Source organism: Pseudophryne corroboree, chromosome 7 (genome assembly GCF_028390025.1).
Source record: "Pseudophryne corroboree isolate aPseCor3 chromosome 7, aPseCor3.hap2, whole genome shotgun sequence".
NCBI classification, from domain to species: domain Eukaryota; kingdom Metazoa; phylum Chordata; class Amphibia; order Anura; family Myobatrachidae; genus Pseudophryne; species Pseudophryne corroboree.
In genome coordinates, this window is record NC_086450.1 from 230146590 (window position 1) to 230158985 (window position 12396).

A 12396-nucleotide genomic window follows, 5' to 3' on the forward strand; every position below is an offset into this window, starting at 1 on the left:
ATTATTCCAACCTGTTTGTAGTTCCGAAACCGGACGGTTCAGTAAGGCCCATTTTAAATCTCAAGTCATTGAACCTATACTTATGGGTGTTCAAGTTCAAGATGGAGTCTCTGAGAGCGGTGATCTCAGGGCTAGTGGAAGGGGAATTCTTGGTGTCTCTGGATATCAAGGATGTGTACCTTCATATTCCGATTTGGCCGCCTCGTCAAGCTTATCTAAGGTTTGCCTTACAGGATTGTCACTACCAGTTCCAGGCCTTGCCAGTTGGCCTCCTATACGGCACCGAGGGTGTTCACCAAGGTAATGGCAGAGATGATGATTCTCCTCCGCAAACAGGTATTAAACATAATACCATACCTGGATGATCTGCTGATAAAAGCACCATCCAGGGAGAGGTTGTTGGACAACATTGCCCTCTCAACCCGACAGGATCACGGGTGGATTGTGAACCTACCAAAATCTCATCTGGAACCATCACGGAGGCTTCCATTCCTGGGGATGATACTGGATATGGAGGCACAGAAGGTGTTCCTTCCATTGGAAAAGGCATTGGTGATCCAGTCAATGGTGCGGGATGTTCTAAGACAATCCCGGATATCGGTGCATCTATGCATTTGCCTTCTGGGGAAGATGGTGGCAGCTTACGAAGCGCTGCAGTACAGAAGGTTTCACGCAAGGCCCTTCCTGCTGGATCTGTTGGACAATTGGTCCGGATCGCATCTTCACATGCACCAGAGGATCAGTCTGTCGCCAAAATCCAGGATTTCCCTTCTGTGGTTGCTTCAGACTTCTTCTCACCTGGCCGGAGGTCCGGGATTCAAAATTGGATTCTGCTAACCACAGACTCAAGCCTCAGAGGTTGGGGAGCGGTCACCCAGGGGGAACAGTTCCAAGGAAGATGGTCAAGTTAGGAAGCCTTTCTTCCAGTCAACATTTTGGAACTAAGGGCCATATACAACACCCTTCTACAGGCATCACATCCTCAAGATCAAGCCATTCAGGTTCAGTCGGACAATGTGATGGCAGTAACGTACATAAACCGACAGGGCGAAACGAAGAGCAGAGCAGCAATGTCAGAGGTAACAAGGATTCTCCTCTGGGTAGAAAGGCATGCTGTGGCATTGTCCGCGATCTTCATTCCGGGAGTAGACAACTGGGAAGCAGACTTCCTCAGCAGACACGACCTCCACCTAGGAGAGTGGGGCCTTCACCCGGAGGTGTTCGGGTGCTTGACACGTCGGTGGGGAATACCACAAATTGACATGATGGCCTCACGTCTCAACAAGAAGCTCAAGCGATATTATTCCAGGTCGAGGGACCCACAAGCAGTGGCGGTGGACGCTCTGGTGACTCCATGGGTCTACCAGATGGTGTACGTGTTTCCACCACTCCCACTGATCCCAAAGATTCTCAAAAGAATAAAAAGGGAAAAGGTTCAAGCAGTTCTCATTGCTCCAGGCTGGCCAAGAAGGGCCTGGTATGCGGATCTATTGGAGATGCTCCTAGACGACCCGTGGCCTCTACCTCTTCGCGAGGAACTTCTCGAACAGGGGCTGTTCGTCTATCAAGACTTACTGCGGCTACGTTTGACGGCATGGAGGTTGAGCGTCAAATTCTAGCCCGGAAAGGGATCCCGGATAGGGTTATTCCAACCCTGATACAAGCCAGAAATGGGGTAACGTCTAAACATTACCACCGTATTTGGAAAAAATACTTCTCTTGGTGTGAGAACAGGAAATTTATTGTGGTGGAATTTCAACTGGGACGTTTTCTCTTTTTTCTGCAGTCGGGTGTGGATGTGGGCCTATGTTTGGGCTCCATAAAAGTCCAGATTTTGGCCTTATCCATTTTCTTCCAGAAACAATTGGCTTCTCTCCCTGAGGTTCATACGTTTTTGAAGGGGGTTCTGCACATCCAACCGCCCTTTGTGCCTCCTACGGCACCTTGGGATCTTAATGTGGTGTCGCAGTTCCTGCAATTGGAATGGTTTGAGCTTTTACAGGACGCAGATGTCAAGTTTCTTATGTGAAAGGCCGTCACGCTGTTGGCCCTGGCTTCTGCGAGGCATGTGTCGGAGCAGGGGGCATTGTCTCACAAAAGCCTCTATTTGATTTTTCATGAAGATAGGGCTGAACTCAGAACTCGTCAGCAATTTCTTCCAAAGGTGGTGTCTGCGTTTAAGATCAACCAACCTATTGTGGTTCCAGTGGTTACCGACACATCTGCTACTTCAAAGTCCTTGGATGTGGTGAGGGCTTTGAAGATCTATGTGAAGCGGACAGCTCGTCACAGAAAATCTGACTCACTGTTCTCTATGATCCCAATAAAATTGGGTGTCCTGCTTCAAAGCAGACAATTGCACCCTGGATCAGGCTTACTATCCAGCATGCTTATTCCATGGCAGGTTTGCTGTGTCCAAAATCTGTACAGGCCCACTCTACTAGGTTGGTGGATTCTTCTTGGGCGGCTGCCCGGGGTGTCTCTGCTTTACAGCTCTGCCGAGCAGCTACTTGGTCAGGTTCGAACACGTTTGCCAAGTTCTACAAGTTCGATACTTTGACCAAACTGAAGGTCCTCATAGGCCAATCAGTTCTGCAAGAACCTCAGCACTCTCCCACCCGGTTTGGGAGCTTTGGTACATCCCCCACTGTACTAATGTGGACCCCAGTATCCTCTAGGACGTAAGAGAAAATAGGATTTTAATTACCTACCAGTAAATTATTTTTCTCAAAGTACATAGAGGATACTGGGCGCCCGCCCAGTGCTTTGTTTCTTCCTGCACTGTTACTTTAAGTATTGTTGGTTCAGCGGTTGCTGTTCCTGGTTTAAAGTTTGGTTAGCTTGGCTTTCCTCTAGTTTGTGTGTGCTGGTTCGGAATCTCACCACTATTCTTTTATATCCTTCTCACAAAGTATGTCCGTCTCCTCCGGCACAGTTTCCCAGACTGAGTCTGGTAGGAGGGGCATAGAGGGAGGAGCCAGCCCACACTATCAAGTTCTTAAAGTGCCAATGGCTCCTAGTGGACCCATCTATACCCAGTGGTACTAATGTGGACCCCAGTATCCTCTATGGACTATGAGAAAAGGATTTACCGGTAGGTAATTAAAATCCTATTTTTATCCATCACACCTCTACTAAATTAAATGATTTTTTAAACCATATTCCACCAACATAAATGGCAATATCTGATTTCATGGTTCCTTGCCTTATAGGTTGTTTGCATTAATATGATCCTTTAGGAAGTTAAATTCCAAATTTCCAAAGTTGGGGCTGGTCCATGGTTACTAATTATTTAGATTTTAATTAACACTTAAAGTCAAAGTGCTGTTCGTACACATCAAAAGGAACAACTAGATATTGTCACAGCAAGCTGGGGATTTCATTTAATCACTCCTCAATTCTAAAAGTAATTGCTATAGAATTCCCCATGCCCTGGTCAAGATCTGTTTATTAAACAATGCATAAGAGCTGAAGACTGCTATTGAAGCATCATGGTCTTCCATAACACCTCAGCGGTGCCACAGGCTGATAAATGCCACGCCGCATTGACGCAGTAATTCATGCAAAAGGTTCACAAACCAAATACTGAGTAGATATGCATGATTATACTTTTCAGTGGGCCGACATTTCTGTATTTAAAATACCTTTTTATTTTATTTTTATTGATTTTATGCAATATTGGATTTTGGATTTGAGGTGATCTTAAACTTTAAACCCCAATCATCAAAATTATAACAAATAAAGGCTTGAAATATCTCACTTTGCATGTAATGAGTCTACATAATACATTAGCTTCACCTTTTAAGTTGAATTACTGAAATAAATGAACTTTTGCATGATATTCTAATATTCTGAGTTTCACCTGTAGAAGTATTAGTAGTCAAATGCAAAGCAATTGGGGCTCTTAAAAGGTGTCAACTGGCTGGATAAAAATAAATAAATAATGAGATATAGATATAATTGGAATGGATAAAAATGCTTAAGTTAACGTGTAATTTTAAGCAGCTTTTAAAAATGTGTTAACCGCTTAACTGGCTCTTCCTCCCCGCCCCCCCCCCCCCCAAAAAAAATGCTATGTATATATTGTGGGGGCCGAGGGGTGGTTAAGTTTACATTTCCCGAGCAGCTGGTCCTCTGTGCAGCCACTGGGTCATACTGTGTTGACCGATGGGCAGTGATGTACAGCATGGCAGTGTAGTAACTTAGACCTGCAAACCTAAAAGCATCTATTTTTATTTTGCAAGCTATGTGTAGGGAACGGCACACAGCGCCTTGGTGCTGGTTATGTGAATGAATAGTGTGCACCCGCTGATCCCCCATGAGGTTTTTTTTATTTATTTTTTCCCGTTATCTTTATTTGAAAGATTAAAAAAAAAAAATGTAAACCTTCATTCTGTGAAAAAGCATTGAGAAACCTAAAAGTATTCTATTTTGATCCACTGTGAAGGCAGATAAGATGAGACAGACCCCATTATCCAGAGTACTGTACATCAGGTGATAGAAGCAGAGAAAGTGGGTGTGGGTTGAGAGCTGTACCAACCAAAAATGGTTTTCCATAATAATGGACTCTAGAGTTATGTCCCCATGCACTCGAAGTTGGTCCCTTTCTTGGGGAAGATTGACAGGTTAATATTTGCAGTTTATTTCCAATGGGTAATGCAGAACATTCCTGTGTAACCAGCTTATTTATAGTGCTTTTTCCAGTGGAGCTCACTCTGTAAAACAATAACTTCTTCCGTTATGGTGGCATTAGAGATCGGCCTCTTCTGTACTCGCTGTAAAGCTTTTTAGGGACTACCGAAGAAATGTGTTTTTTTCGTAGAATATTTGTAGCTGTAAATGTTGCAGGGGCACGCAATTCTGTTTGGATGAGCTTATTGATGCTATAAATTATAGTGTAACTGATAACATTGTGCAGCATTTCTCACATGGTGGAACAGGTATGTACTAATTTGTGATAGAGATTACATTATATAATTTTTATTTATTTTTTTTCTTTCTCCTCTATGTGCAAAGTACATTGTGCAATGGGTGTTTCCCTCTCCTCACTGTTTGTTCATATCCTGTTCCAACATTTATGAATGTATAGATCTGTTTGTGATCCATATATTAAACTTTGTAGCGCCTCTTATCCCCAGCAATGACTGTCTATACCAGTGCTAGCCATCCTTCGGCTCTCTGGCTGTTGTGTAATAAGCTGAAGCTTCCTGGGACTTGTAGTTCCACAAGCGCCAGAGGTGTTTCATCTGTATGATGTATAATGGTGACTAAGCCGGTACACAAGCTTAAGAGAGCAGTACCATTTCTTCAGAGTTCTCAGTATTAGTTCTGATTTGCTTCTGTAACGGTCAAGTATTAAATGTTTTATCACCTCATGTAATGAAAGTGTCAAACGCCATCAGAATTGGTAACTAACCAACACTGCGCAGCACATAATTGTCCTGAGCTTTAATCCTGAAGAAACCAGCATACAAGCTCTCTTAGGTTAGTGTTTCTGCACCCACTAGGGCTGGCGTGTCTATATTCAGTCATCACTGGGGATCCAGTGTAATGTATGATCTCATTCCACCCTCTCTCCGCAGGACTCATTTCCATCGTCCACTCTCTTCTCTATGATTTTTGTGTAGCTATGTTTGCAAATCTGAGGGAGTGTTTTGTTTTCCCAGTTCTGACCTGTTTTCTTTCACCTGTTTTCCTGTGGAGAAAAGGCTTATACTTGAAAGAATTGGCCTGCTTGGGTGATGCTCAGAAACCTTCATCCTGCTACCTTTTGTAGGTGGGTGGGTAGAGAAAATCCTGATGTTACACCATTTGGAGGTGATGCTAAAATTACTCCCTTCTCACAGGTATCTATTTCACATTTCTCCCTCTACCTTTTGCTATGGGGCGTACGCTGGAGGAATGTCCTTGGTTGTAGAACTGCTCGTCCAACTGTTTAGGGATCCAAAGCAATTCGACCTCTGTCCAAAAATAAAGTTACTGATTTTTATTTTCTTGCGTTTTCTGTGTGTTTATGTCATGACTGAGTAATCTGACTACGTGTTTTTTTTTTATATGTCTGATGTATTATGAATGAGTGTATGTATGTATGTATGTCTGGTACTGAATAGGTTTTAGGTTTACCTACATTTTGTGTTTAAAATACTGTAAAATCTGAATTTGTTGCTTGGTCTGGTAAGGGGGTATGGTGGAAGAAGGACTTTACAAATCCCATTAGCCAGGTAGCCAGTCCTTATAACATGCAGTCATTTTGGGTACGGTTTGTCTTGTCTGGCTTCTGTATCCCAGGGGGGTATAGAAATTCATGGTCACATAAAGGTAAAGATGTTTGTATGTATGTGAGCAATGAATTGTGTACTGCTTGCATAAGAATGATTGATTATATATTTAGTATTGCTCTGACTGAAGTCTAGTAATATTGTGGTCATCTCAACGACCTGTGTAATGGAGTACTATACAGACCCTTAAAGAATATACACATGAGTATTACTTTATCAAGATTTAGTAAAATACATAAAAACAAGCGACAGGTTTTTCCAGATAACCTTTTATCACAGCTTGTCCTGTGACATCATGCTTACCTGTAGAAGCTCGTCCACAGGATAACGCTAGTACCTGCATGGTAAAACCTCTCCTATCTCCATCTACTTTTCCCACAAATTCATTACAAAAGTTGGCATAGTATTTGGCTGCTGATCTAGAAACAAAGTAATTGCTCAGTACCATGTTAATTACTAGGCACCGAGCATTTCATATCCAACCGCTTTGTCATTCTTGGGTGGAATAACTAGTTACCTAGAACACTCCGTTCCTCGGGCTATTTGTTACTGTGTGAAACTCACTGTTTCAGGAGAGGTATGGAGGTAGAAAGGGGGGATGGGGGGGTTACTAACCCCTCCCCCCCCCCCTTATGTATCACAACCATGTATCACACGACTGCTATAATCCCTGCCTGCAAGTAATGTTCTGTATGTGTTTTTGCAAGTATAGAATTATGTTGACCAATTAAAGTGATATCCTTTTTTTATGTGACCTCTCTTTATGTGGCATATATTTGGATTATATATCTTCTTATGTGTATTCACCCCCTGCTAAGCTTATACAGGGACAGATGTTGAAATGTCTGGCCCATGTTTGGGGGGTTAAATCCAGATTTTATTTTTGTATGGTAAATTTAAAGCTGTAAATTGTTTATCAAGTCAGTGTGTAATGCAGAAACATGAGAATAGGTTTCCTCTTTCATGCGGAATGGGATGACTTCTTTTCTGATGAAAGGATTCTTTTAGGTTATTTGTGATTTAGGCATGATGACTGGAGTGGTGTGTGTCATGATGTAATCTGAAGTATTCCGTTGCAAAGATGTGTTTTGCATGGGACCAGAGGTGTATGTGATATTAGCTCCAAATAGTCCAATTTTAGGGTAGTAAATATACTGAGTTGTGAAGTTACTGTCTGTGCATATGTTTGTTTTATCTCTTTGTCACAGTTTCATTGTAGTGAGCAGGTTGTGTATGCTGTGTGTCTGCCCAAGTTGCATGGTGGTCTAGAAATGTACATATCTCACAAATTTCTTATTTGTAATTTTTTAATACATATATAAGCTCTCAATATTTACTAATAGCACTTATGATTTTTCAGGGAATACAACCTTGTAAATATATTGGATATATAACTATTAATAGGTAATTGCATTACAAGAAAGATTGAATCATATCTTCATTAATTTCAGGACAACCCTATGAAATTCGTCTGCTTGACAACCGAAAATTGGGAGAGTACCAAGAGCTGAATACTAAATATATCAAGGTATTTAACAAGCAGAATCACAGAGGGTGGGTCATGTCTGGGGAGAGTGTTCTGTGAAGCAGTACTTATGCCCCCCCCTTTCTTACCCATGCTTTAGAGTATCATCCGAGTTGTTTTCCATGACCGGCGTCTGCAGTATACGGAACATCAACAGCTAGAAGGCTGGAGATGGAGCCGGCCCGGGGATCGCATTCTGGACATAGGTTAGTGTAAGGGTGAGGTTTGAAAACTTGTACACACTTTAAAATCTCTACCACCAATGACATCTAAAGCAGAGAAGAGCCATCTGAGTCTTGGTGCAACAGCTCCACTTTGTGTGTTAAAATCACCCTATATTTTTATACTTTACTGTTTTTCCAAGTAAGTTTGTGAAGCTAAACTTTCAATGGATTTCTTTTGTTCTTCCTTTTTCTGTTTCCTCCTAGAACCTTTCTGTCTTTCCTAGACATGTAACCTTCCTCCTCAATATCCGTTTACATCTATATTGACCTATTCCAATATTTACTTTTAACAGATATCCCATTGTCGGTTGGTATATTGGATCCCAGAGCTAGTCCAACACAGCTAAACACTGTAGAGTTTCTGTGGGATCCCACCAAACGATCATCTGCATTTATTCAGGTATTGGGGCACTGTTTCTGCCTGGAGGTTTATAAGGACCATAACACCATAGAAAAGTGGAGAGAGGTCATATAGGTCCACTATCTCCAGATGTTCCCCCTGTGCTGTGAAGCCAATACAGGCTTTCAATCCTTGAACAGGAGCTTCAGGTTAATAGACAAATATCTGGCCAATAGTGGCTGCATGAGCTCCGGCAGCTGTTTCTCTCACTGTTGCATGATATTACTTTACTGACCATTTACACTTGGCCTATGAATAGTTTTTCATGCAGCTATGTGTAAAATGTTTTACACATGTTTCATATGTTACTTTTCGTTAGCCCATCCCAATTTCGGTAAAATTAAGTTAAGTTTGATAGTGGTTTGTTGTCAAATTAAGGCTTTTAAATGTCAGTGCATAATATAACTCTGTTTTAATTATCAAAAGGTACATTGTATCAGCACAGAGTTCACTCCTAGAAAGCATGGAGGAGAGAAGGGCGTGCCATTTCGAATTCAGATTGACACATTTAAACAAAATGAGAACGGAGAATACACAGAACATTTACATTCTGCTAGCTGCCAGATCAAGGTGTTCAAGGTACCGTTTTGTCTTCCAGAAAATATATAAAAATTTGTTTTGGTGGTGGCTGTAATTAGCATTTACAGTATGAAAGATATCTGATATGGCTTACGTTTAACATGCCGGCTGTTGGGATCCCGGCTGCTGAAATACCGACGCCGGAATCCCGACAACCATCAGAACAGACACCGGCATCCAGAAAACATTGGGATCCCGGGAGGTTAAGGTTAGGCTGCGGGGGTAGGGAGGTTAGGGTTAGGCACCACCGATGGCAGGGGTTAGGTTTAGCCAATGAGGGTGGAGGGTTAAGGTTAGGTTGGGGGGTTAGGGTTAGGCTGCGGTAAGGGAGGGTTAGGGGGCTAGGGGAGCGAGTTACTAAAGCTTAACTCGCCCCTGACGGGATCTTAAACATCGGGATGCCGGTGGTATTCTAAGCGCCGACATCCCGTGCTCCGAGATATTATTGAACACACCAAGACTTATTGCAAAAATTTTTTACTTTTTTTTTTGGAGGGGATGGGTAGTTTTATATTTGGCTTTCAAGGTAATCTTTTTAACAAATATAGTTTTAAATTGTTGTCTTGTGGATATGCAGCCCAAAGGAGCGGACAGAAAACAGAAGACTGATCGTGAGAAGATCGATAAGCGAACTGCTCAGGAGAGAGAAAAATACCAGGCATCCTATGATACCACCATCTTGACGGAGGTGAGAAACACCAATTTATAGTTATGAAATCGAGGTAGTTCACTGTGCAGGTTGCATCCATGTCTCTCTCTCTCTCTCTCTCTCTCTCTCTCTCTCTCTCTCTCTCTCTCTCTCTCTCTCTCTCTCTCTCTCTCTCTCTCTCTCTCTCTCTCTCTCTCTCTCTCATTTATGTTGGACATGCAGATAGTCATTGTATTGATCACACATTAAAATGAGAAGAGAAGCAGCTGGAAACACTTTTTTGTACTTTTGTGTACAAGACCCACGCAAGCAGTATGTTGCATAAAAATGCTGCTAGGTCATTAACAGTAACCTTGTCAGAATGGACATGTAACATTTTATATACACTACTATAGCCAGTTACCACTGTTCGTTCCAGAAAGACGCTAGTATGTGAATGAGGAAGGGAATGTCTATGTATGCTTTATATCTATTTGGTTACTGTGGATTATTAAATCTTTGTAGGTTTTTATTTGCTTTAATATATTTTGTGACATTCCCTGTGGCCTCTTGGACCATTGTTTGCCATTTATCTTAACATAAAGCTCTTTATTTCCTAGTGTTCTCCATGGCCAGAATTGCCTTACCAGTCGAACAACTCTTCTTCTCCTGGTTACAACAGCTCACCAAACAGTTTCACTATCGGAGATGGGTAAGTGTTGTTTCATTTAGGGTAGTCATGGCTGCAATTAGGGGGGCATGTGACCTGGGCGCCAGATTGGTGAGAGCGCCGAGCTGGCACTTTAATCCCCCCTGACGCCCCCTCCCTGTGCGGCAGCGTTTGCTTAGAGCCAGTGCCGCATATGAAGAAGCCATCGCCGAGCACACAGGCATTGCTGAGATGAAACTGAAAATAAACTACATTTCCCAGCAGTCCTTGCTGCTGTGAGCTGTAATTTACTTTGTTTCATCTTTGCAGTGTGTGATCGGCAGAGCAGGATTAAGAGTGAGCGCAGGGGACAAGTTACCCCCTCCCCTCCCCGCCAGTGCATTTAATCATTGCAGTGCACTGCTGCATTAGAAAAAAAGCATCCTGAGGTCCGAAAAGGGGGTGGGGCTAAACTGCACTGTACACAGTGCCATGCCAACCAGCCAGTAGCATGGGAGAGAAGGGGGGAAAAGAGCAGCATCACACCATAAATAGTGAGTATGACTCAGGGAAGGGTCACTGTATGTGACTACATATCTGTATGTGTGCTCGTGTGTCACTGTATGTATACGTGTCACTATATATGTATGAGATGTAGTTATGTGACCGGCCCCCTGAACATCCCGACAGTCGGCATGCCGACTAACAGGGACTATGCCCACTCGTGGTTGTCCATGACACTCAGAGTGGGAGTAGAACCTGTGGCGTGGGAATAGAACCTTCGTTGTGCTCGCCTCCCCGCCCCCCTTCCACTGTCCCCATTTTACAGCTGGGATCCCAGTGTTGGGTTGCTGACCATCTGTGATACAGCCCCGGCCCATATGTATTTATGCATATGTATGTGTGCATATATGTGTTTGTGAGTGTTTTATGTATCAATGTATGGGTTGTTTTATTTTTTAATCTGTAGCCCAAATAAATAACACAGTTGAGTATGAAGGGGGTGGGGGTAGGCGAGTTAATGTCTCGCCCCGGGTGAGAAAAATCCTAGTTTCGGCCCTGGGGTTAGTACTATGTGCTTTTAAGACTGTGCTTCATTGTGAACTCTAAGGGTTAGGTAATTGAACTGCTGAGGATGCCATATGGTCAAGCTACAGTGTATTCTGGTCTTTGCAGCTTTTTATGCAGGTCAAATGTATCATACTCTACAGCATGTATAACCATAATGCCAGATTTATGAGCCTTGTTCTCTCGAGAAGCGACATTCATTATTGTGGCATCTAAGGCTGTATGGAGAAGTAGTTATGCAGATGTAGCCATGCTCATTTTGCTCCGATGTGGCATGCTGCATGGCATGCCAGGCTGTGACATCGCAGATTGGCACACCATACATCTGTATGTCTGCCATCTGCAGAGATTCAGCACTTAAATTGCGGACAGCAGCAATGTCCGTCACTCATTTTTCTTTTGTTATGTTCATGGCATGTTCCTAATTGTCACATTTTTTTGTCTGTTGCAGCAACTGCTCTCCAACCCCTCAGGTGGAACCTCCTCCCATTAGGAATGAGGTTAGTATGCATGATATGTGAGAACTTTAGCACACAAAAAAATTCACTCTGCAATGTAATTTTAGTGTTCCTGGCAATGAAGTGATAAAGATACATTTTCAGTAACCAATTGGCATTTAGCCTCAGAACATGGTGCATCTTTGTTCTTTTAATAAATAACTTTTTTTTTTTTTTCTTTCAGAAAACTATTACTGGATTCCATACTGAGGCTTGGACTCCAGATGGTAAAGGAAAGGTAAATATTTGTTTTCCTAAACAAAAATGTAGAATGCTTTCTCCTATTTCATTGGCTCCTATTTGATTTGGGATTTGCTTTTAAACAGAATCTTGTGCCTTCGGCAACCATACAGGATGTCCAGCAATGGTTACAGCGCAACCGGTTTCCCCAGTATTGCAGACTTCTGTCTAGTTTCTCAGGTATGTCATATGTTTTAGATCTAGAAAACCGTTTACCAAACCTGTACAATCCATTAAATCTGGCTTTTTGAACGGGTAAGATCACTTCCTGTCCTCCTAATAACTTCTGTCTTCATTCCAATACTGAT

At 42.5% G+C, this 12396-nt stretch overlaps 1 protein-coding gene across 1 annotated transcript in view; it reads left to right on the forward strand.

Moving 5' to 3' along the window:
* The window catches only part of TFCP2L1 (transcription factor CP2 like 1), a 46335-nt gene that overhangs the window by 20039 nt on the left and 13900 nt on the right, over positions 1–12396 (forward strand). The window contains exons 3-11 of the mRNA XM_063934029.1: positions 7730–7806; positions 7904–8009; positions 8321–8427; positions 8854–9006; positions 9584–9694; positions 10255–10346; positions 11803–11851; positions 12033–12086; positions 12175–12268. Of these exons, the coding sequence (XP_063790099.1) occupies positions 7730–7806; positions 7904–8009; positions 8321–8427; positions 8854–9006; positions 9584–9694; positions 10255–10346; positions 11803–11851; positions 12033–12086; positions 12175–12268 (843 nt within the window). The remainder of the gene's footprint in view (positions 1–7729; positions 7807–7903; positions 8010–8320; positions 8428–8853; positions 9007–9583; positions 9695–10254; positions 10347–11802; positions 11852–12032; positions 12087–12174; positions 12269–12396) is intronic.